Genomic DNA, 27310 nt, shown 5'->3' on the forward strand with positions numbered 1-27310 from the left:
TTGGAAAAATAACCAAATGAACTGACAAAAATATTGAAGGTAGTTTTATATTTTATTAGATAGGTAAACCAAAACACTATCTATGAACTGTATCACAGTTAGAATATCTGTTGTTTCGAACAGATACGGAAGTTTTAAGGAGAAATTAATAATTTAAAAGTACTCACAGTTTTTTCGATATGAAATACCTTTTACAATTTCTCAAATATTTTTCCTTTTACAATTTCTCCTAGAATATTTGACTAGTACCGATTATGCGGTCACAAATATGCGTAATGCGTATTGTAGAACCGTCTCGGACGGAAATAAAAACGCCAATGAGGAAAATATTGGACTTCAAAATCCAACTGCCTGTGGTGGCGCTAGTGTCGCTTGGTGGGGGGAGGCGTGGTAGGAGACGGAAGGAGGGATGCGTGGACCTAAACCGGAAGTCAAGACTAGTACTAGGACCGGAAATAGCTGCCCCTCTCTCATATAATAAGCTTCGAATAACGGTACAGTACTGTTTAATAATTATAAGCGCGGATTGTTGATTATTGTGTTTATGTATGTATGGACAAGTGAGTTTTGGAGAGTGCTACATTATTGGATATAATGACTTCTGATATTGTCTGCAGTTCTGCACCCACAGCTAATACTAAAATAAAATTTGTCTAAACATGACACTGGTAGAAATAACCTTATGAAGAATTTTGATTGACAAAGGCAAAATCAAAAAAAAAGGAACATGAGATTGACACTAATGACAAGACAACATAATTTACTTTTTGACTTCACTTCCAATTCAAAACAATTACCTATATAGATTTTAAAATGTTGTAACTATGATAAAAACCAGCAGCAAAATAGTAAAGTTATGAATTTGACATAAAAAAATAGTAATTTGGGCCAAAATGTATTCAATAATTTTGTTTCTGCTTTGTTCTACATCTGTTTTTTGTGACTACGATGAAAATACTACATTTCCATTAGGTATATTACTTGTACTTACTGTTCATCACATTTTATACATTATTTAGAAAAAGTTGTACCTGGTATGAAGGAGTAGGTAGAGTCTGATAATTCATAAAACAGAACAGCAGCAGTATGCCCTTATGATGTTAACAGTGCCCCATTGAGTGCCATTTGTTGTCCTCTGACACAGGCCAAAACAAGAAAAGCATTAACCTTTGGACTCTTTCAGTATTCTTCTCCAAAAGGCGCAAAGTTATAAATATTTGTGCTGTTCATAGTTTTGTGCTGCGGCCTTTGGACAATTTATTATTATATTATTAAATATTTTGTTTGTAGAGGACTTCAAATGCTCTTTGCCTGATGTCACAAGTGTAGATTTAAATTTGGATATCACTAGATTCAGATCGGATTTCTCCAAGATATCTGAAGTGAGTTCATTGTTTTCCTACCTGGCAGTCTTTATCAGCTTTGAAAACTTTTTGTGTTGTTCAATCTGAACATTACTATTTCTCATTTCTTTTACTTTTTATATATTGCAGCCTTTTATATTATTCAGGATGTAGCCCTCTACTCTTACCCTGTACTCTTATTCAATCTCTTCCTTGCCTTTTTCATCCATCTTATTGGGATAAGTATTTTGAGTAAGATTTTCAATTAAGATTTTTTATTCATCAATTTAAAATAACTGACTTTAATATAACTATGTACTAAATATAATCACATAGCATTGACATCATTTTTAGTTTGGTATTGCAGTCTGCAGGCACAAAAGCAGACATTATTTTTGCTTGGCAAATTGTTTTCAGTATATACCTACCTTGTAGTGCCTGTCTAGCATTTATTATTATTTGTTGTTCCCTTCTACATGATCAAGAGCATGAGAGGCTTCTTGTTTCATGAAATCTTGCCAGGATATAAATACTTCTTCCACAAAAAAGATATTAAATTATTTGTTTGCTCTTGTTGTATTTAATAAGAAATATGTGAAATAAATGCAAGAAATAAAAGTTCACTTTCTTAATGTTATTTGTTGTTCTATTAGTTTTATGCATATCTAGCATGCAATTTCAGTAAATATTATATTGCAATTTAGAAAAACCAATCATTCATTGAGTCTGACTGAGAAAATAATGAATAATAAATAATTATTGAAAATTGAGGATCACAGTTTATTTCAGGTTAAATTCCCGGGATTAATTGGCCCTCTGAATGAGCGGCTGATATGTAAAATCAAATGTATTGATGGAAATTGGGTTGGACCTTTGTGTTCTACATCTCCAGGTGAGTGAAACTGTTCCTACAAGCTGAATAAAAAATTGACGAGATAATATTTCCAACGAATAATATAAAGCTATAGGGCTTCTCACAATCTTTTCCAGACCGGGCTTTTCCACCTATATATATGGAGATGCAAACTTGTATCACCAGACTGTTTACCCTGAAAAAATGATATTAAAGGCATACATAATATTTATATGAAGTTAAAGATATAATGATTATATATTTCAGATGGCCGATTTCAACCAATTTTGCGAGAATGCCTTTACCGTAATGATCATCCTCTTTTGGCTATCTCCTTCAAGAATTCTTCAATTGATGTAAGTTCATTCAAAAATTATGTATACTTTGTTAAATTAGTAAGAATAATTAATTAGTTAGAATTGGAATTTAATAAGTATTTAAGTTTATCTATTAAGCACATAGAGTCACATTTTTCAAATCACAACATCTTTGCAGAAAGATACACATTTCCCGCATGGCTCTGTGATAGTAGCCCGCTGCAGGCATTATGGACTGTACAAATTGAAAGGAGATAACTTGTTGCGCTGCGAGAACGGGGAATGGATGCCGAAACTTCCAGAATGTGTGCCCACGACCCTAGTGACAAATTTTACTGGTAATTTCTTTTGTTGAGCTGTCTTCTTGTCGCCTACTCTATAAATTTGATTAATTATTTCGAAATTGGCGTTTTCTTGATGTTACCGTCTAAGCATGGTATCTGCTGAAGGATGTATTTACAGCTTAAAAGTATTTGACAAAACATTTCACTGTATAACCAATTAATATAAAAACATTTTTTTTTTTTAAATAATTATTAACATCACAAAACACTCCTTAAACTTCACATAAACTTTGTTCTGTTTTTAAACATAAATGTATGAATTTAGGTGACGCGCCCCCAACAATCCAGTACACAGTGGTGAGTGGATCAGCAGTGGTGGAGCCGTCTGGGGAACTGTTCGTGTACCCGGACAGCACAATCAGACTCGACTGTATGGCCCCTAGGGCCCTGGGCGAGCCAGACTGGAGTTGGACGCAGGCTTTGGGCAAACACAATGCTGGTAAACATACTTTATACTAAATGACGTTGTAAAGAGATTATTTTTTAATGTTTCTAGGCTAATTAGGAATTGTTGAAAAGTTACTTTACTTTCCTTAAATGCTGTGAAATGATTTGGTTGGTTTCGCCGATGGCTGCTTCTCTAGTGTCCAGCTGTAACAACTTGTTCTTCCTGGCTATAGTTTCGGTTGCATCCTCACCACGCCTGGATTGGATGAGTCAGGCTCAGTCGGGTTTGAATCCCGGCCAGGGCATGATGAGAGACGAACTTTGACTGATTGGTCCAGACCAATCTTGAATTGAAGACCCAGGTCTTGAATGTTTATCTATATAAGTATCTATTTATTATAGAGTCGTTGGTTTAGTATGTCGTACCACAAGTCTCGAACTTACTTCGAGGTTAAGTCAATCTGTGTAATCTGTTTAATACATATTTTAATACATTTTCTGCTTTATATCCGCAGCGTGGTCACCTGACGAGGGCGAAAAAGAGACCCACTACAGGCTGACCCTAAGCAAGATGTCGGCGAGACACAGCGACCAGTACACGTGCACGTCAGCGGGCGGGCACACTAACACTGTACTCGTTAAAGTTGTTAGTGAGTCCTATACTGTTTGCATTATAACATCAATAGACAATAACAGCACAGTGTTCCCATGGAATTTTGCATTTCCCCAAGAGGTTGGGATTGTTCTTTATAGGGAAGGGCTACCAAACTGTCAATATTTGAATCTTAAAATTGTCATGTGTGTGTGTGGTTCCCGGCACAAATAGAAAAAAGAATAGGACCTCTCCATCTCTCTCCCATGGATGTCGTAAGAGGCGACTAAGGGGTATGCTTATAAACTTGGGATTCTTCTTTTAGGCGATGGGCTAGCAACCTGTCACTATTTGAATCTCAATTCTATCTTAAAGCCAAATAGCTGAACGTGGCCTATCAGTCTTTACAAGACTGTAGGCTCTGTCTACCCCGCAAGGGATATAGACGTGATTATATGTATGTATGTATGTAAAATTATCATTAAGCTAACCTACATCGTGGCTTTTTAGTTTTTAAGAGACAGTGGCTCTGTCGACCTCGTAAGGGATAAGGCCGCGATCCCCGCACCTCTGTTTCCCGATACATACAACTTGGGGATTTTCAAGGCAAGAGTGAATAGGCGTTGTTTGAGTTTGCTTGCAACACCTTAGGCCTTATCTTGCTTTCCATCAGGCTGATTGAGGTCAAACGCACTCAAATTATTAAATAAATAAATACGTGTAGGTATATGTAGTTTCGTATCCGCGATATATAAGTTGAATCAAAATGGCGGCAGTTTAAGCAGATGCTATTCGTCGAACACCATACTCTCATACATACATACATAAAATCACGCCTCTTTCCCGGAGGGGTAGGCAGAGACTACCTTCCACTCGCCACGATCTCTGCATATTTCCTTCGCTTCATCCACATTCATAACTCTCTTCATGCAAGCTCGGCGGTTTCGGGTACCCTAATAACTGAAGATAAGATTCCTTTGCCAAGCAGTTTCGGCTGTGCGTTGTTGGGATTGAGAAAACGATTGTTGCAATGTGTACCACTGCTATACAACGGGATTTTTTTTTCCCATTGAGTAACAGTGTTACAGATCGGGGTGTGACTGAATGGGAACAAACCACAGTTTCATAGTTAGTTTTATCTTGTTTATCTTGTCTCAACATTCAATAAAACATGCTATTTTCAGATGTAGTGTGCCCTCCGGCCAACATTTCCTCAGCCCACGTGCGTCAGTTCGCACAAGGCAACAAATTGGGACATTCAGTGCACTTCAGCTGCCAACCGGGGTACCACCTCAACGGTTCTGCTATACTCACCTGCATGGGCGATGGTGAGATTATTTCTTTTTTTTTTTCATTAGAGTCTAATTTCATATCTTGGATAACCCGTCTGTTTTCTTGTTCTACGAATCATTACTACCCATTTAGTAAAATAGAAATCAATTATTATGTATTCTTTCCCTCTGTTCCTCACGTTAAATGTCTCATAGTTTTTTGAGAGATAAATATAAATAAATATCGTTATCCCTCTGACATTTATCCAGATTGCATCATTCTTGGTTAACGAATGCGCCTCTGGCAATGATTATCATTCAATAACGTTTACCATTCTTCCTGGTAAAACATTTATAAATTTCAATTTTCCTTTTGAACGAGAACGTATACGTTTACGTGTGCAAAAGTCGTGTGGTTCCCAGTACCAAATAGAAAAAAGATTAGGACCACTCCATGTGGGTGGCTGTGGTGATAACTGGGCATGCCATATAGATTATAACTAAATTAAAATTATCTAAATAATCTCTTTTTACTTAATTGGTCAAACCGTGTAAAAATAAATTTTCTAAATAATCTCTTATAATGTCATTGGTCAGCCTTATCTCCTACTTGCGAGGAAACATTCCGTCTCGCTGTAACCTTCTTTGGCCCATAACTAAGAATGGTTTAGTTAATCCTTGTTTGGTTCCATACTGATTAAAGTTGTCTAAACAATCGCTTATAGGTCATTCGAAATAATTTTTATAAACAAACAATCTCCTCCAGGTCATTGGTCAGCCTTGCCCCCTACTTGCGAGGAAACATTCTGTCCCGCTCTAACCTCCTTAGGGCCACAACTAAGCGTGGTGGAATACAACTCTTCATTCGGGGGGCGCGCAGTGTTCCAATGTTCCTGGGGCTACCGCTTGCTGGGAGCCCCAGGCCTGGAATGTGAACTGGATGGAAGGTGGTCTGGTGGAACACCGGTTTGCATACGTGAGTGTATTGATTTTCTTTATTATTTAATTATAGTACAGATATTCAAACGAATATCTATGGTTTTTGACGACCGATGTTACAAGTTTTTTTAAATAACTTCCAATTAATTTCAATCTCAATTCTATTACACGATAATATGGCCCGGCTTCGCACTGCTGGGATTTATAGATATAAGCCTTCTTCAGAAAACCCTCTTTACAATTTTCAAACTGGAACAAAATTTGTTTACCTTCCGAAATTAGCACATACGTACAGACAGAATAAAAAATAGGGAGACTTTATAATATGTAGTGTAGTAGTAACGAAATCTGACAATTTTCTCCACAGCTATATATTGCCCCGACCCTATAGTCCCCGAGAAGGGTATACTCCTAACGGAACCATCTACCAAGCACGGAAAATATGTGGTCGGTGACCTCATGATCTACTCCTGCGAGGAAGGATACGAAGTGGTGGGGGAATCGTCTATTGTCTGCACAGAAAACGGCTTCTGGTCCCATCCACCCCCCTTCTGTCTACCACCATCGGAAATATCCAAGTCTGATACCATATACATTGAAAACACTACTCTTGTACACTTTGAAGATTAGTTTTATCATTCCAAATTTATTGTATTGATATTAATATAAAAAGTTGAATTATATATAAGTATATTGATAAAACCTTTACTCACTGTTAAATTATAAGTTAGGTTCTTACAGTATTGCAGAACGCAATAATAGAATGTGTTAAGTGTGAAAAATGATGGATTCTGAAATATGTAGATCTCCTTATTATGTTACATGTAATAATTATCGATCATGTGTGTAGAGTGATAAGCGTTAAGGAAACGAGTGATTAGTAATGATCACAGCAAGTGAAAATCTAGTATCTGCCTACCCCAATGGCAAACAAACATGATAAAAAGTATTGAATGCTAAGTGGACAGTGTCGCAACTGCAATAAGTTATTTTTTGAAAAATAAAAATTACTGTGTGTTTCTTACCTTTAAATCGAGGAAAACGTGATATGAACCACCTCACATGGCATCTTATGCCATTCCAAAAATATTGTGCGATTCAAAAGTTTAATACCTCGTAAGACAAGAGAATTAATTTCTGTTATTAAAATTCTCTTGCGACTTGTTTGACTACCAACTAAAATAAGCGTTCAAATGTTTTATTTCATTTTCTATGTGGTATGTTAAACAAATGAATAACCAAAAGTTGTTAGGTATAATATCTAATTAATTGTAGGTAAAAATGTATTCAATAGTCTGTGTTATAAGTATTTGAAGTTTATATTTGTTATTTAGTGTAATAAATTTGTTTATCTTATTATTTTCTTTGATTTTCTCATTTTTTCTACATCTATTTTATGAATCTTTCTAATATCAAACTTTTTCATTTACGTTATCAGCAAAGATTAAAAGGTTTTGTGTTAAACAGCAGAGCATTAAATGCTTTAAGCATCTACAGTATGTGCGATAATAAAACAAAATACATAAGTTAAATATTTGTCTTTAATTCGTTAACGGACAACAATCGGATGTAATTGTTCATTCAAAATATTAACAGTATGACAAACAAGGAAAGAAAGAACGAGTTAATCTCACATACATTTAAATTGGGCAATAGCTCCGGCCCATTTAACATCCTGGGTGTGCTATACTACATGTGCTGCGGCGGAACTTAAATCTAGTACATCTATCATATATTTCTATGCTCTTTCGGTACTTATTTTGATTCGAATATTGAGATCGATTTAAATGAACAAACTTTAATTATGAAAGCGAAAGACAATGATGATTTATTTATTATACACCTTACCAAATAATAAGTACCTACTTATAAAGTGACATGATTTTCTCCTTATATTTTCTGTTATACGAGCTTAAAGTTGGGTCTTAGATTTAGAGTCGTATGTTAGTCATTTTATATATAGCGAAATATATATAAAAATATTTAAACCTTATACAATTAAATTATAAGAATAATGTAAGGCTGTCGATATCGTGCGCGATTTTTATGTTAAGTAGGTAGAATTATGTATTACCCACAAAATCGATATGACATTTTATTAATACAAATACATCCAAAAATAAATGAGCACGATTCTCTGAAATTTTTTTCACTAATTTCACGTAATCGTCATCCACCAGACTGGCATTTGCCGTGAACAGTTAGCGCACGAAATTGACAGCCCATATCAAACTAGTAGACAGTTACTGATTAAAAAAAAAATAGAACAGAGATTGTGCTTTTGCGTTCATTTTTGTCGATCCAAAAGGTTAAAGCAGAAAATTTTAAAGTTCGATTAGTTATTAACTTTAAAGTTTGTTATACTTACAACGTTATATCTTATTGTTGCACATGTACCTACGTTGCACAAACAATAGTAAATATTATGCTTATACAAAACATTCATTTTTATAATATTTTATGCATATCAAGAAATATAAATTTATAGTGAGGCAAAATATTCATAAGTAGTTTTTAGGCACTCGTAAAAATAAATATCGGTATTATGTTACACTAATCAGTCTTACGATAGGCACCGCATTATTCACAACAATATTATTGGAAAAGGACTAAGTGTTATACAAATTGTTACTAAACAGACTTACTGTCATTACTAGTTCCCAAAGCATTTGTTTCTTACGCAATGTAAATAAATAAAAAAACTACTTACAGCACAGATTACTTTCGATGAACTTATTATTAATAGTAATATTATTTATTCAGCTTGTATTCCGCACTTGAAGACATTTTTCTTAAAGTTTTGACTAACATTTTGTTCTTATAAACGGTATAATTGTTTGGCCTAAACAATTTATGCGCATAATATAGTAATTATATATGTAAGTTTAAACCTTTTTTATAAATATATTGTCATTATTTTTATGTATGCTTATATATAAAAATAATGACTAAGTATTAAACAGTTTTCTTTAATAGATCATCCTAAAAGCTAAACACAAAAAATAGTATGACTTTTTTCAAATTATTTGAATAGGTACCAAGAACTGAGGCCCATTTATCTGAAATACAGCGGATTAAAGCACAAACAAAGCAATATTTATAATACGAGTATAAAGTTTACATGTAAAAAATTTATACAACAATTATCCAAAAAAAAATTTATACATTAACAACATAAATGATTGATTAATAATAAATTTTATTGCTTATTTAGCGGATAATTCCGTCTGACCTCTATTGCATTTGTTTATAAAGTCACGAGGTTAGGTATATATTGCCCCGACTGTACAATTCAACGTCATACAAGAAAATATAACATGTAATACACTTGGCGGCGTAGACTGAGTGTGCCTGGTACATAACGATAATTAGTTTAACACATTGATAATCATGAAATAATCATATTATCTGCTTCTACACTAATACTTTAAACAGGAAACATTTGTTTCTTATCTCGTTTAGTCCTGGTTTCGACCTCGCCAGAGAGGAGTCCAGTTCGCCTCAGACCGTGATTCTGGATGGGGTAAGTCATCCTATTACACGGAACGAGGCCGACTGGCCTCTGCGACCCTGAATAGGGATCTAACTTCAATCATGGTTACAGATCTAGTTGCCTGGTTACAGAGCCAGTACAGGTATCTGTACCTTCCATCGCCATAAGAGAATAGGTTAGCATTCAAACTAATATACGCTATATTATTGAAAACCTCATTCAAAGATTGTAATTATGTAGAAAAAAAATTATGGAATACCTATTAAAATTAAGACAAACTCATAAAATTTACTGTTATACTCGTATTTTCTATAAAATCTTGAGTTAATGCAAGTTTGTAAATAATATCTTGTTACATAAAGATAGCATAGTCTTATCACAAATACTTGTTCAATGCTGAATGAGATTTTACCTTGACTGTATAACAAGTTTAAATTGTCCAGACTTATCTGTACCATGTGGACTTAATAGCATTAAAGTCCACCTAAGTATTCTTATTTTCAGATCTATGATTAATTCAGTTGGTTGGACATTCACTTCTCAATTAATTTATACAGCAAATGCAAAACTACAGAGCACATAAATATTATCTACGACAGAAAGTTTCTGCTCTATTCTTTAAATATTGTATTTTTTATATTTAAAAATTAAAAAAAAATACAATATTTTTAAAAATATTTTTTTTTCCTCTAACGACATACATATTGAAAAAATATTTCAGCTAATTATTAAGTCAAGAAATTATGTTTTTCAGTTTGGTTTAACTATATGGACCATTTTTTGTATTATGAGAAACTTTATAACATTTATTAAGTACTTACTTATTTTACAGAGAAAAAAGGTTATTTGTTTAAATTATTGGTTTGCTTTGCTGGTTTCATTTCAATACTAAAAAGTGAATGTCTTGGTCTATCTGATGTGATCGCGATAAAATGACTGACGACATTATGCAAATACAAAATTTAAAATTATATCCAAATTAAGTATTAGACCAGTTACACCAGTTAAATAAAGTAATAAACCTCAATTTTTTTTACAGTAAATGTGATTTCTCAAAACATACTTAAGTTATAATTACTTATTTAATAATTATATTAAAGCAACTTATTTAGAAAAACAGCACTCTTTATGTATTTCGGCAAATGCTTATATATATTGTATAGAAATTCTATTCAATATTTTAATAACTATATCGTCTTTTTATTATAATTTAGCACCTAAATATAGTCTAAGATATCAATAAGTTATTTTGTCTGCAGGGCTAGCATGGCGGGCGCGTCCCGTTTCACGTCATAAAAAACAGCGATTAGTTTACCGCGCGACAAAAACGTAGTCGCGCGTGCCATGCTAGCCCCACTGCACAGAAAACATCTTATAAATTCATGTAAGTAGGTACCTATTGTCTTATTTTCTATGCTGTTGTTTACTGGGTTCCTAAGTTATTTTAGAAGCAAAATCCAAGATAAAGAGAATTACATGTTCAAATTTTATACAAAATTGGCCACAATATATTTAAGTACCTAAATAAAGCTACTTTCTATATCTGTTAAAAATATAATCTATCATCTGTATAAAACGGCTGTATATTCTAGAAAACCTCAGACTGAGTTTACAACTGGTTTTAAACGTTACCACACAAAACACATACAATATATATGCAACAGACAAATGACAGCTTATAAAATATCACAACTACGCACTGAAAGGCACTATTATTGCAAATAGGCTGCATAAATGTCCCAAATACTGATTTAGCTTTTTATACATATTGGGACTATAAAATCTATATAGCAATAACTTTAAAACATCAAAAATGTGCCTGTTCTACTGCAAACTTTACAAATATAATCAGACAGAACAATGGAGATTGCATGGTTCCATAAATTGTATTGTCATTTAAATAACATCCCATTTACAGAGAAGTGAAACCACTGAGTAGGCTACATTCAACTTGGCTGACTTGTGTTACTAAATTGCAACATAAGTACAACCAAATAAAGCAATATGTCTAAACATGTACAGTGAACAGTACACTTCATTTAATTCTACTTTTCAATAGGTACAACATTTTAGTTTTCTACTTAAGGTGATTCAAAAATTTAGGGTTATATTTAGGTTTAGTATGAAAGGTTATTTTGATTGAACATGTTTAAAATTTAGTTATTAAAAATACAAATGCTTTTTTCACAGGAATGTCTCAGGTCTGCTGAATTCAAAAGAAGACATATGCTATATAAAAACAGTCAGTTACATCACTTACAAGCTTTAATTGAAGTGTTGTAGATTATCCAAAAACCAATAGAATATGGTGGCATTGATATATGATTGCCGTAACGAATAATATTTGGAGGGATGTCTAGATTTGGTGACTCATAGTAGAGAGGCCAGCCATTCAACATAACTCTAGTTGACTTTCTATTATTGGACGGGGCACTGATGATGTACTCATCTATCCTTAAATTATCTCCATGTATAGCAGTGCCATTCAGAAGGAATTTTGCTTTAGCCATTTCTAAATTGACAGCATAAACTGTTATGGCAGATGTATCATTTGTATATTTTCTGTTGGCACAATGAGCATACATCCTTTGATAGCGTGTACAATGGCAGTCTACATGCAAAACTTTGTTTCCAACTAATCTCTTATATAACACACTCACCCACCAATCTGGAAGTGGCTCTAAATTCTTATCAATGAGACTATAGTTCCCTCCAAAAAAGCTTTGACGGATTACTGTAGTGATGTTGTTTAGTGCAGCAAGACCCAACTTGTCAACCCACAGTGGGGTTGCGGCATACGAGTTTGACAATCCTGGAGCCCCACCTCCATAAGAACTACTTGTTTCACTCAGCCACATAGGAATGTGGGAATATTTTTCAGTATGGCTCCTCATGGTATGTATTTGTTTGGCCAATAAATCAAATGTCTCTGGATTCCAAAAGTCTTCCAGTTTTGCTGTTCTACTATTTAGATAGTACTGATGCCAAGAAGTTACATTAATGTAGTGAGAAGCATTATGCAAAAACTGCACCATGTACTCAAGGCACTCTGGGCGATTTGGCTGTGGTCTTGTTGTATCAGGGCCCACCAGCAATGAATGTTTATAACCAGAGTGGTTTAAAAGTTTGCGTAATTTTTTGAAGTCTTGGGCTAGCATGGCAGGTGTTATAGTTGTATTGAAGACATGTTGGTAAGAGTTAGGTTCATTACCTAGCTGCCAATCGATGTGGTAATTTTTCTTCTTAGAGTATTGTAGTAGCTCTTTAGCATTGATATCATTCCATCCATGATTTGATTCTCGTATTAAAGCATTAAATGTAAACAAAAGCTTTATATTTACAGCTTCACAAAATTCGTTTATTTCAGTCCATTTCTCACCTGTCATAAGAAAGAATGGTAAAAATTTGTGTTTACATAACCTTTTAACAGCTGGACACACAGACTTTGCTCCTTTTGGGCAGTGGTCACAGGAGGCCACAATGTCATCAGGGCTGAAAATGAGACGCTCTGACATGGTGCCGCCAAGTCGAAGACGCGCTGGCGACAACGCCGCTGCCATCTCGCGAAATCTAGGATTCGTAAACTCCACTTGGTTTTCTTGAATTTCGGAAGCATCTATGCCGATACTCACAAAATCTTCGGGCAAATGTGCTATCACTTTTTGATTTTCATCAATATTAACGTAGCACTTCTCACCAGAATTATATTTTACAAATAAAACCATCAGAGTAACATTGCAACAAAATGCAACTGCACACACAGCCACTAAATATCTTTCAGACATCATTTTTGTAAAATTTTGGTTTATAGAAAATTATTTAAGGTGCTAGTGACTGCCTAGCCTTGTCTTCACATAATAAAAATGCTTTTGAGATCAAGTTCGCTGTTTGCAATCTGAAATGAGATTATCAAGCAAACGAACGCGAAACACGAACAAACGACAACATCACACACACACAACAACTGACACAACTAGTGTTACCACGCCTATCGATAATTGAGTAAAAGCAATTGTATCGATACTATTGATAGCTCAGTTACCGTCATTTCCATTGACACCAAACAATACTATCTAGTACTGAATTAAAGCTTAATTTTGAAAGAATTATCAATAGTATTGATAGTATTGTTGCTAATAATTGCAATAACTATCGATATTGTAAATTGTCAGAGATACTCTGATGATGTTTAAAAAACCAAGTGGACTGTTTAAAAATTATATTGGACAATGATAATGTACAAAGTAGCTGCGTTACTTTTTGTATCCCAAAGGCTAGGTCATCGGTCGGCCATATATCCACTCAACTTCCGTCAGCGCGTATGTAGTGATAGCTGACCAATCAATGCACTCCCGTGCGTCTTGGTTATTTGTCGCCTGGGTGGAGCGTTCGAGAAGGCCGCGAAGATCAATGAATTCCGAGGTCAACTATCGATAATGAAACAATCAATAGTTTTGCAACGATAAACTTGACACAACACTGACTGAATTGTCAGCTTGACTTGACAGTTTGAATTGAACTGAACTGGCAGGTTTTGACTTTGGCAGCTAACCAACCCTTTTCCTGTTGATGTTTGTTTCCGAAAACGGACTAAATTTTCAACCTTGACATTGGCAAAATCATCGCTTTGTTGAACAATGGAGCCCAAAAAATGAATATTACAATGTGAAGTGAATTAAAAAATATGTATATGTATAATCATACCTCCTTCCCGCAGGGGTAGGAAGAAACTACATCTTTCACCTTGCCGCAATCCCTACATACTTCTTTCGCTTTGTCTCAATAAAATATCTTTAACCTTTATGTAGAATTGTTTCTTTTTTATCTAGAGCTATTAAGTTTCTAAGTTGGGTAAGAAAATAAATAAAAAAATTCAGGTATGTGACGGTTTAATCTGATTTATTGATTGCAGAATGAACTTTGATTGAAACCACATCTAAATGTAGATATTTTTTTCACCAGTTATACACTTAGATATTGTAAGTACATTGGCTAAATTCACAAAATACATATTGGTTAAGTAATATATAATTATCCTAATGAATCATACAATTTCAAAAGTACATAAAATATATGAGAGAAGAAACTTGAACTTTGTGGGTATGTGACTGCATGCTGTTTTTACTTTTATTTAATTTAAATATTTTCGTACACACTGATAAAAATGTTTTATACAAATGGAAGTACTTACTAAAAATGTGTATGACTCTTTAGTAGGAAATACATAATTGTAAATACATCAAACATAGGTATATCCAAAGGTATGGTCCAATTTTGAAACAAACAGTAGGTTAAAATTAACGAGGATTCAACCAGCAAATTAACATGGCGCACAAAAAAAATAAAAATCAATATAAAAAATATGTAAAAAAATGCTCAGAAGAAGTTTGGGCACTACATGCATAAATATAGACGTAGCTTGATAATAAATTCGTGAAGTCACTTAATGATTTCCATTTGAGCCCTTGTATCACATGTTGTCTGTAGGTTTAATTATCATCTTACTCTACACAATTTGAATCTGGACAACAGACGCCTATTATTTTGGCTTTATAGTTATCATACGAAATGAAAATAGGTATCTACTTAATGTTGGTAATAACGAAGTCGTCAATTCTCCGAAATTAACTAAAACATCGAAATTATTAAGCTACATATATTATGAAAACAAAACCGTTTAAACTTCAACATCCTCCTAAATAATATCTATTATGCCGAAAAGTCTTAACTAGCAGTGCCTTTGTCAAAAGGGAATGGTTAAGTAGTGGACACATAAGTTGTTAAAAACATTAAATAACAATTATCGAAGAAATTTAATCTCAAGGAACCTTCAGGTTTAATATAACTAAAGACATAGGTTGTTTAAAGATAATTTGTAAAATCCGATAGGTAAAGGTTTTACTTAAAATTAAATTTAAAATTATTTGTAATGCTTTATATATGTGTCAACTATAGCCCCCATATTTAAAGTCTAAAATCAATGACAGATACACCAACAACATAGTAAACTAAGTACAAAAGACTCAACAAAATTCGTTACAATGACTCTCATGTAACCTTAAAAATATGTAGTAAAACATTTACCGAATATTAAAATTCATAAAATTTTACTGATAATTGAAAGGTAATTTTGACAGGGGTCCAAAAATGAATTTGGTACAATTTGGTATCCCACAACAAGCCAGCTGTAAGAATATCTCAATTAATATGATAGCTTAATTATTATAATGGTACATTCCCTAGTTTCTACATTGGTCTGGATGACCAACGCTGCGATTTAGAGTTCATCGTGTTTGGGGCCTGAGAATTCCTCGTGGCTGATGAAGCCGTTCTTATCCTTGTCTTCGTGTTGAAAGATCTCCTCGACGAGTTTATCGTGGGACTCGAGCATTTGCTTGATATCGTCGCTCATTTCAGCGCCATCGGGGGGAACCATCTGCTTCTTCAAGTACTCGCTGACCTGTGAACAAGTACACACACCGATTTGATAAAATTAATCGGGATAAAAATTTTTAATTTTACCTACCATTATGCAAGATTTATCATATATGATATTCCCTGAATTTCTGATAATAATTTTTGATTTAAAAAGAAATTCTGTATACATGGTATGTACTACATAACTTTTGTAAAGAAAATCGCCTCCAATTGATATCCTTATTTTTTAGTTGGTTAAAAACATGAAATCGCTGAACTCCGTAGTAATCAGTTGCAAAAATAATTGGTTCATAGATTTTGATTTTGGTTCATAGTTTTTGATTGGTCTGTATATTTTCGTGATCATTATAATAAAGCGTTTTGTCTAAGAAGGTGCTCTAACATAATGTAGATACTCGTACATAAATATTAGTGCAAAAGATTTATAAATCGGTGGAAATAAGGGGAGCGAGAATAAGTGTGTCATTGTCGGTCAAAGGTACTAATATAAACGTGACGGCTGATCACGGCGGCTCGCGTCTGTTTGCTTACGGTAATACTAACGGCATCTTCTATTGGCAAAGTGGGACAGACTGTACTTCAAATTTGTAATGTCATACAGTGTCTTTCGGCGTTATTAGACGAGTTTTTAACACGATTTATTACAATATCAATTATGGTAAGATGTAGGGATAGTTACAGTGGGGCAGGCCAAGAACATTTTATAGCCTGGGCCAGTGTCTTGTGGATACGAAATAAGAAACATAAATATTTCGATTGGCAGGTTGGCATATCGCTCGCTAATTATAAAGACTTTATGCGTATAATGTACATACTACATGTCCTTTTACAAATTTATTATTTTGTAATAAGTAAAAGTGTTACTGTTTATAGAAAAATAAATTAATACCAAAAAGGGAAAACCAATCCCTGTATTTACGTTCAGCTCATTTGTTTTTTTTTTTTAAATTTAAAACCTTTTTTTTCTTCTCATAAATACCAACTCTCTGCTTCAACTACCTACGTGCGGTCCAAATTTCGTAAGAGAGTAGCTCCTGGTTAGAAACTTCTCATCATTTTAAGGAAATATTGTTGACCCTTCACCAGTGTCAGAATTGTACCTACTTACAAAGTCTATACGTTATTTTAGAGAGCCTGGCAAACTTTTAAACCTAAGTTCATCAAAAATAAATAGTTATTTACATGTAGTAAACAACTGAAATCATAAGCCAATGTTAGTAATCATTTTGAAAGCAAAGCCTGCTGTGAACCGAATGACTCAGAAAGAAGGAGTACAAACGCAAAGGCCCATTCCTCGCCACGCCAGTCATGCTCCTTGTCGTTGCCCTGCACCAATGACTGACCTCCTCTCTCGAAAGTTCTTTATCCCCATCTGTGTCCATGGCTTGGAACGCTAACTCGATACTCACTTCTTCGCGAGAAAGCATGTTGTCTTTGTCGGCATCAATCTCTTTGAACACATTGGTGGTGGGGGGAGAGTCACCGATGTTGATCAGCTCCACTTCAAAGTGGAGGGTCGCGTGGGGAGGGATGACGTTCCCGGCTCCTCGCTCGCCGTAGCCCTTACTAGACGGAATGGTCAATTTTCGCTTCTCACCTGAAAACAGTTATGTTTTGTTAGTTTTGTAGGAGAAGAGCATTTCAATTTTTGAATCCCAATATTCGACGTTCGATACCTTGGAAGTGGAAGGATTTAGTAAGAGATGGATGGACAGCGTAAAGGTAAGTAAGAGTAATATAAGAGTGGCTAGTGAGATGGCAAATGAGAGAAGAAATTTCAATAACTAACATACTGTGCGACTTCACGATAAAGAAGATGTGCCTACGATGGCCTGTATGTTCCTAACTCTGTAACACAGGTCCCCGGTTTAATTCTCGGTGAGAACATGATGGAGAAACGGCCTTTATCTTATTGGTATATGCCTTGATTATCTAAGTGTTTATTATAAAATATAGTAAACATTTTGTTCGTATCTCATAAAACAAGCCTCGAACTTACTTTGGAGCTTGCTCAAATCTGTGTGATGTTTCCGGTGTATGTTACTAAAATATATTTAAATTCTCTTTTTTTTTTGTTGATAAATAACCAAGAATTCTTTTATATACTTACAATACGATGATTACCCTACAGTACGGAGATAAGCGCTAATTTGACATGGATTTTTTTGTTTGAAGAAAACCCATTGATATCTCATGAGGATTTCGTAGGTATGTCATAAATCCAGGATGTAATAAAAAAAGAAAATTTGTTATATATTTGTTTATCCTTTAAATGTAAATTGTATTTATCTATATCTATGGACTTCGAACTTTCGGATTCTAGCTTGGCATGAATTTTTCTACATATGGTGTAGGTACTTAGTCGATTTATTTAGGTAGGTAAGGTATGTACCTATATGTAGGTATGTACTGAAGTACTGAAATATAGGTAAACAGTCTTGAAATCTTAATACTTAGGTAAGTACTTCTTTTTTTGGGAAATTTACATATATTCATACATACATATGATCACGTTTTTATCCCTTACGGGTTAGACAGAGCCAACAGTCTCGCAGACTGAAAGGCAACGTTCCGACGTTGGATGGCTTAATATTATGGAACTGAGATTCAATAGAATAATAAATCGCTTAAATGCAGAATCCTAAGTTTATTGTCCTATCCCTTAATCGCCTTTTACGACATCCATGGGCAAGAGGGTGAGTGGTTCTATTCTAAAGTGCCGAAATCCACACGGCACAATTTGAGTTCGTTTGGAAATAATGACGTTGAATGGCTACTAAAAATTAGATTTTGGTTACACTTACCAACACACATGTTCAAAAGTCCCTCATCCCAGCCCTTGATGACTTGCCCCACGCCAATCTGGAAGGTGAACGGCTGATCGCGATCATAACTGCAACAAACAGATTATATTTGTTATATTTATATGTATACACCTAGTCATGAAGTTGAACGGCTGTTTTAACCTCTTGGCTGCGACAGGGGTCCTTTTAAAAAGTCAACTGAGTTAAAATTTTTTTTGTTATCCTGACTCAAAAGTTGGAAAAAGTTAAATACCTATATATTATATTGAAACTATGGGTCAATATATTATTAGGTATAGGTATATTCGAGTACATAGTAAGGGGACATGTTGTTACTTTTATAAATAAAGGTACGCATAGCACGCTTGGCATAGGTATTTGTAACGGTTAAAAACGATTATTGACGAAAACTATAGAAACAAAACGAATTATAGAAATATTTATCAAAATAGGCATAAATAGACAAATGTAAATTCATAAAAAATAATAGCGTTCGTGAATGATGTAGGCTTTTTGTTATATATACAAATCCAATCAGTGGTTTATTTTTTTCGTGTAGATATACTATAGGTACATAATCATAACTCGGTAAACTATAGCACTGGTTTGATGATCAGTATTTTTTTGTGGTACGAAGTCAACTAATTGTTTGTTAACCATTTGTATGTCACGAGAGACAAAACAATAACCAGTACAAAGCTCAGTATTAGTTCACTTCAGTGGGCTATTCACGAAAGGAACTGCTTAACTGCCCTTTCTGTATATCGCAGAGGTAAGCCGGAGAAAGAGAGAATATATAATATATCGTAAACATCGTAGTAGAAGATACTCTGAGGTAAAGAAGAAAGTTAGAAAGAGAGAGAAGATAAGGTATCTTGCCCACTCCTGTGAATAGACCCACAGGTCGCCGTGCTTCTGTCATATTAATTATGATAACAATATCCTCTATTGAATGTTATAACGCACATCTTGAATGCCCTGAAAGGTCTTCTTGTATAACTTAATTGTCTTAACATGTTGAATTACACTGAACATAATTAGTTTAGTTTCAGGAAGTAAAATGAGGATTAAATTATCCCTTATATCTACTGCCAATAAGCGAAGACGGAGCAAAAGAGGTATGCAGTATATCTTAAAAATTTTGTCTTTGCCTATTATTGCGGGAAAAATGCATAATATTTTGTTTAAAAAATAACTTACATAAAAAGTTCATAAATGACGTAAAAAATCACCAATTTTTTTGTATATCCACGTAACAGTGTCGATTCAAAAACGTTGGGATCACTCTAAAACATCGCTCTAAAAAAGGAATGGAGCGTACACCGCTAATTTAGAGGGAAACTCTGCGTAGAGCGGTTATAACCAGTAATTGATCGGCTACCAGTTCTACAGGAACAAAGGCCTATATAATAGTTTCTGTTATCAGATTGTCTAGTCACTACACTAGCAATATACGACCGGCGTACGTTAAATATCATGAATGCAGCATTGTCTAAGACTGAATTAATAGAGGCTAAGGCCTCTCACCAAATTTAAAAATAGATCTCAACCTACTGGTTAGAATCGATAAACTAAAGTTAAGTGTTGAGACAAGTTGTGAGAAGCGTTTATGTAGTAATTAGGAAACTATTGTACTCTCATATTTTATTACTTTTATAATTAAATTAAGATTAATGGTAGGTACTATAATACAATGGTTATAGAAGTGCGTCGCCTTCTGATATACATAAGTGTATAGAACGTCACCAACAATGGGTAAAGTATATATTTTACCACTCTGAAGAAATAAATATTTTTCATTTTCATTAGAGAACACGTTAGTGCTTGTAGGCACATGAAAATGTTAGTTTTAAAATTTAAGTTTTGCTCGCACATGTAGCAGAGTTAATCCTACTACTATTATAAAGGCGAAAGTTTGTATGGATGTTTGTTACTCTTTCACGCAAAAACTACTGAACCGATTACCATGAAATTTGGTATGTAGGTAGCTGAAGACCCAGAATAACACATAGGCTACTTTTTATCCCAGAGTTCCCGCGGGATTGATAGGGTTTCCATGCGGACGAAGTCGCGGGCGGCCTCTAGTTAAAAAATAAAAATCCACCTACATTAATTATCTCATTGAATTATTTAACAAGTAATACGTCCCGGAAATGCTTCGTCTAAGGCAAAGAAGATTGAAAAAGATGCTGGAAAACATGGATAGGATGTTTATACATGGACAGTAAATGCTTAATGATGGAATTGAGATTCATACAGCTCCAATCATTTAATAAATTATCCGCGTTTTATCCTCTTTAGGAAATCTTTCTATGCAGCATTACCAAGTATAGCAGATACGTAAATAACAAATATGTAAATTGTTATTGATCAAGCTTATTTTTAAAAGCTTCGTAGATGCCGTAGCGGGATCGTAGTGAACTCGTAGCACTCTGGATACCTCGTAACGTTTTTAACTTTGGATTTTTACCTGTCAAATTAAAGTCATTGTCAACAAGAAGGTGTTCTCTGTCACCTACTTAGAATTACTAATCATTTGAATTATTCTTTTAATCAGTTATTATTGTTATCTTGTAATGTCTCTTATAGTCTTAGAGGATTCTTCTTTGAAGTAGACTAACTGAATCTCAGCAGCCAGCCAGTTGGAAGTGGCCTTTAAGTCTTTTCGAGATATTGGCTGAATCTACCCCGTAAGGGAAAAAGACTTACGCAATTGCAAATATTACTCACTTATTGAGAAGGCAGTGGACTGGGCGGGGCAAGTCATCTGATCCGACCACAGAAATAAATAATAAATATATTCAGATACAATCCATGGATCAGACCGATGTTGCATAATATATTCTGTTGTGTTTATCTTAATGTTGCAACAAAACGGAACTGAAATTTTCATTTATAAAGGCTTATACTAAGCAGTAACTAGTTAAGAGAAACTGATGACAGATCCAAATTGGGTCTGAGATAAGTCGTGTCACAGACTATAAATGGCTAAGCTAACACAAGGTTTACGTACGCGCACTAACTAATACCGTTAGAATTATTCCTATATCTAAATCCTACACTAATGGTTAGACGCTGTTTACGTCACTATTTTACACAATCCAAACCCTGATAAGGATAATTTTGAATTAATTCTGGTTCCGACTGAAAAGCGACTGTGGAAGAACATTTAAAGTATCGTCCTATGCCTCGTAAGCGAAAGGTTATTTAGAACTAGAGGCCGCCCGCGACTTCGTCCGCATGGAAACCCTATCAATCCCGCGGGAACTCTGGGATAAAAAGTAGCCTATGTGTTATTCTGGGTCTTCAGCTACCTACATACCAAATTTCATGGTAATCGGTTCAGTAGTTTTTGCGTGAAAGAGTAACAAACATCCATACAAACTTTCGCCTTTATAATAGTAGTAGGATAGGATTAACTGCGTTGTGAATCATTTCTAGGTAGCTTAAACTTATGAAGTGCTTTATGAAGTTTTCATGGTGGAGGAATAATAAGAAGTAACTGAAGCTAAATCGTCAAGATGATGATGATCAGGGTTTTTTTTATGCGGAAAACAGATAGGTATATCATTTTTTTTTCAAATACAGGCGAAATTGCATATTCATTTCATTCATCTTATTAGGATTTTACAGAATTATTTCGTATGCGGTATATTTCTGATTTCGTTGATTGTTTACTCTTATGAATACAGATAGTTATAACAGGGTTGTATATTATTAAATACCCGGGCACAAGCTAAAATATGAAGCGTTCCATTTAAAATAACCCAAAAGCACCATACAATTGCAGTTATTTCGATCAACGCCATTTTGCATACACATCAATAAACTTTGATTGGCATCTGACAGGCGTTATTTTTAATTAAAATCCGTAATCCGTAAAGTTTTCCCGGGTGTGGATGATTGCCGTGTGGTTCCCGGCACCAATAGAAAAAAAAGGACCACTCCATCTCTTTCCCATGGATGTCGTAAAAGGCTACTAAGGGTTAAGGCTTATAACCTTGGGATTCTTCTTTTAGGCGATGGGCTAGCAACCTGTCACTATTTGAATCTCAATTCTATCTTAAAGCCAAACAGCTGAACGTGGCCTATTAGTCTTTACAAGATTGTTGGCTCTGTCTACCCCGCAAGGTATATAGACGTGATTATATGTATGTATGTGGATGAAAGCGGGTTGCAATCAACATAATTTTGGGCATGTAATAAAATTATGATGGTTTTCCCACTGCTATTTTAAGCGGAACATCGGTTTACAGTGGGCTGCCCGCCCACCACAAAGTCAGTGTAATCAAATTTTTGCAGAATTCACCGGTGCCTCGCCGCCCGCGCCCTCCCCGCCTGCCGTATCGTTTGAAATATGAAAATTGCACGCGTATTGTAACAGTTTCGCCCTAATTTAATATGGTCTGCAGTTCATTTTTAAAATATTTTTCAAACATTTGGAAGCTTTACCTTAACACATGGTTTTGTCAACTACGTTGTCAATAAGTATCTAAGCACCTGCGTGGTGACGCACAGTCTAGACTGTAGGCCATTTCACTTAGGTGGTTTATCAAGGATATCTAACAAATACGGGATCAAAGATTGTTGTAAATATACATACACACATACGATTACGATTACGTCCTTGCGGGGTAGACAGAGCCAACTGTCGTGAAAGGACTGATAGGTCACGTTCAGCTGTTGTTTGGCTCAATGATAGAATTGAGATTCAAATAGTGACCGGTTGCTAGCCCATCGCCTAAAAGAAGAATCCTAAGATTATAAGCCTTATAAAAAAATATTTTTATTTTATTATTTTTCACTTGTTTATTTAAATTTATTTTATTACAATTTTATAATATTAATATTTTTTTAAATAAAAACATTATAAAAATAATTTAGTTATTATTTTTATTTTTAAGTGTCATATCATCGAAAAAGTATCCAAAAAATATCAAAACCTTTTCGTAAATTCTGTTTCCTTTACCTAACCTTTAAACTTTGTGTAGGTATAATTATATCCATATTATTAAAAGCCACGTAACTAAATTAAATTAGTTGATGCAATGCAGGGACTGTACAATTTATAAATAAAATTTTAGTTTGTAGGTAATCATCTTTTTTCTTTCCTTTTATAAGTAGTTTAATTTTAATTTGAGTTTATTTTAATTAAGTTTTCCATTTCATAATTCATTTAATTACTGCTCAAAACGAACGACAATATTATGACCAATATTATGTGTTAGTTACAACGGGAAGCATGTTTGAAACAAAAGTGAAATGCAGAATCAGCCTGCCAGTTGGCGGTACCTAGTGCACTTTCACCCGATGCAGAGTTGGTCACATGCATTGCGTAACAACTGCATACCAAGTGAAAAATAGTTTGCGCAATACTCCGTGCATACTCATGTAAGTCGCCTTGGTGTGCCCCATGCAGTGTATGTTATAACTAGCTTTCGCTCGCAGCGTCGCATGCGCATAGGTATTTTTCTCTTTATGTATATGTCTCCTATTCAGTAGGAAGTATGTGTGTGCAAATTTCATGTCTTTTAAGTTTGGTCAAGTATACATAATGCTTGAGGTTTGACTCTAAGATAAAAGGTTTCCTTAAAATTACCGACAGCGGAAAGTGGTCATGGGGTTCTGAAACTTGGCTGAGGGTACACTAAGAACATGATTAGACGAGAGAGAGAAACTTCACCTCTTTACCACCTTATAAATTCTTCGTTTTTTATATTTATCATTTGAAATAAAGATATTTTACAGCTACCCAGGATTAGGGTCAAAAGACGCTTCCCAGGCTCGGCTCTAAAGAGGTGAAGAAGTTAAATTACAAACACGTGACGTTACAATAACAACATTTCTCAATATGTATAGTAACCAAGTATGATTTTGCTTTTAAAGCAGGCTATAGGTTAAAGGTGAAATTTCCAATCAACCTGCAGAGCTTTGTAATTCTGTTTGGAACTACTGCCATTTGCTGTTATATATGAACGATAAGTTTATCATAAAAACCTATGCCTATCTAAATGTACTTTTCAAGATCCTCTGTGGAATTTAACATTGAACTCGTATACAAACACTGAGTAGGTACTTCAGGTAAAATTAAGGTCTTACGAACCAATCAAAACAGACTTAGCGACTCGAACTTGGTTGGCGTGTTGCTTATATCATTAATTTTCCTAGCAGTCTTGATGTCTCCTGCATCAATTACATGTATATTTCTATTATTATTATATTGTATTGTGTGTATTATTAGTATATTTGTATTATATTGTAATTGTATGTTCGTAAACTTGGTGGTTTAAACACCGTTGATATTTCAGCTTTTCCATTGACCCAAAAGACTTTCAGATTAAGAGAAAAACGCTGTTAGATTTTAACATAAAAAGACATCAATGCCCATGAATATTTTTCATTTTTAATAATTTTTCATGTTCTATTAAGAATAATACTGCTTGGAACAAATAAAAAAAGCCCATCTGGAAGGTGCAGTTTCCATTGAAACTTAAGCTGATGCCCCCAAGGCAACAGGAAAGAACGAGCAAGTGTTTATTCTTACACTTAACAATGGTAATTTATTTTTTCTTACGGCTAATTTGACAGGAACCGCTTCATCTTCAAGTATCATATAACAACAATAACAAGAAATCCTTGGTCGTAAGGATACTGCGCAGTCTAACTGAATGAAAATCGTTGGATTTTGATGTTGATTTTAATGTAAAGTAATTGAAATACCGCGTAACCTTTTCACAAACATTAGAACAAATAAGTATATCATATCGAATTACTTTCTTTACCACAGAAGGCCTTTATAACAAATGATCATTTTTTTATAATTGGTTACATGGGTAATAATTTGTTATAGGGAGAGAAGCAGATGAGGTTCTTCAGCGTTCCCACGGTCTAGGAACGGCAACGAACAATCAAATTGTGAAAGTGTTTGTCTGCAAAAGTGGTGTCCATAGTGATTTCCATTAACCGCTTTGATGAGTAGGTAGGTTCGATATTCGATACTTTAATGTTTTTCTAGTGGTAGATACCTAATTATTTCTGATTTTTTTTTATAACAAAATAGTTATAGCGCGTCTTTGGCGCAGTTGTACGAGAAGTATTCCTATAACTGAATTGAGTATAACCCTTTCAACTAGTAACTTAACTTTTATAGTATTTTCTTTGACAGTCATTTTTATTCAGATTTTAATCATTAGAGTGAATGGAAAAGTACTAATGGATAAGTACTGGATACGTTACTTAATCATCTTTTACAAATATAGAAATGTGAAATGTAAATAATAAAGAAAAATTGTGAACTCTTTTTTTGAATTGTGAATTGTAAGTCGTACATGATTATGAACAATAAGTAATTATGAAGTAAAATTTTTTTGTCTATTCTACATAGTGATCTATTTGCTATTGTTTTATACCTTTATTTCAAATTTGATCTGCAAACATGCTTATGGCCATAATTTCATATTTTGAAGTTGAACTCAATAAAGTTTAAAATAAATAATCAAGTTTTCATGGAATTTCAATAAGATCATTAAGCCGATTCTTGTGAAACGTTAAGTCGAAAAAGCCTTTATTATCAGACATTTTCTCGTGAACCTTCAATTAAATGAGTGAGTTATTTTTAGGAAAATATAAATTTATAATTCACTATGAGCATAATAATAGATGACAAGTTTTAAAACTACTTAATGTAAATTATACAAGAGAATCAATGATTCAGAATAGGAATTGATACTCCAGTCAGTACTTCATTACTGAAACGCAGTAAAAATCATTTGTTTAAGAATCGTCTAAGAATTAAAAGCAAATATAACAGTTTGCTGAACAATTTCACTTGTTCTATATTTTTTTAAACAGGGAAATTCTTAGACGAATTTACCTTAACCGAATTGGGGGCATCCTAGCGAAATGTCAAGTAAATAGTACCTTAAACTAACGAGATTGCGTGGAGAGAGTCATGAATGTGGATGGGGCGAATTAAGAAGTAAACTCGTACAAGGACCATTGAAAGAGGTAGGTGCAATAAAGACTTCGAATCACCCAAAATAGAAGTGTCTTTTGAATTTGTAATATTTAAAGTATAATAATATGCAGGTTTCTGTGGATAGACAATTAGTATCCAATTAGCATCAGGAAACGTGTGAGACAAGAAGACTTGCATCAGTGCTCTAATTTGTGGCTGTAGGTATGTCGTAAATTAATTACATTTACACGAGGTTTATAACTTGCACTATGTTTTATACTAATAGGCATATAGATATTCCAAAATTCATTTTTCACTTCTGGCCGCTTCGGCAAGTGAACTTCGTCCCAATGGACCCAAGGCGCCCATAGTAAAAAATCTCAAAATGACAACAAATGATGGTGGACGAATCATTTGAAGCAGATATGTATTAAGATGTATGAAACACTTAAATAACATGCCTGCATGTGTCATTCGCCCATTTGCCCGATTGTCTGCTGATTTGAAGTAATTTTCCCTTAAAAAAATGGGACCCGGAAAAAAAAAATCTAAAAAGACTAAAATAAATACCC

General features: G+C 34.2%; 3 protein-coding genes across 3 annotated transcripts in view; 1 reads left to right on the top strand and 2 right to left on the bottom strand.

Annotated features, from left to right (window-relative positions):
* The first annotated feature begins 792 nt into the window (after positions 1–792).
* On the top strand, positions 793–7363 carry LOC106133993 (locomotion-related protein Hikaru genki). Its single transcript, XM_013333923.2, has 10 exons — positions 793–972; positions 1291–1382; positions 2133–2235; positions 2464–2552; positions 2692–2851; positions 3123–3296; positions 3760–3894; positions 5021–5164; positions 5874–6083; positions 6414–7363. The coding sequence occupies exons 1-10, from the start codon at positions 894–896 to the stop codon at positions 6674–6676; spliced, it is 1449 nt and encodes a 482-aa protein (XP_013189377.1). The 5' UTR covers positions 793–893; the 3' UTR covers positions 6677–7363.
* A 239-nt stretch (positions 7364–7602) lies between these two features.
* On the bottom strand, positions 7603–13507 carry LOC106134035 (heparanase). The gene has a single exon (XM_013333983.2). The coding sequence runs from the start codon at positions 13325–13327 to the stop codon at positions 11792–11794; it is 1536 nt and encodes a 511-aa protein (XP_013189437.1). The 5' UTR covers positions 13328–13507; the 3' UTR covers positions 7603–11791.
* Positions 13508–14417: 910 nt separating this feature from the next.
* LOC106134032 (FK506-binding protein 2) overlaps positions 14418–27310 on the bottom strand; it is a 46122-nt gene continuing 33229 nt past the window's right edge. Inside the window, exons 2-4 of the mRNA XM_013333980.2 lie at positions 18782–18870; positions 17387–17574; positions 14418–15999 (exon numbers count right to left, since the gene is read on the bottom strand). Of these exons, the coding sequence (XP_013189434.1) occupies positions 15817–15999; positions 17387–17574; positions 18782–18870 (460 nt within the window). The 3' untranslated portion in view covers positions 14418–15816. The remainder of the gene's footprint in view (positions 16000–17386; positions 17575–18781; positions 18871–27310) is intronic.

This window comes from Amyelois transitella, chromosome Z, assembly GCF_032362555.1.
Source record: "Amyelois transitella isolate CPQ chromosome Z, ilAmyTran1.1, whole genome shotgun sequence".
Classification (NCBI taxonomy): domain Eukaryota; kingdom Metazoa; phylum Arthropoda; class Insecta; order Lepidoptera; family Pyralidae; genus Amyelois; species Amyelois transitella.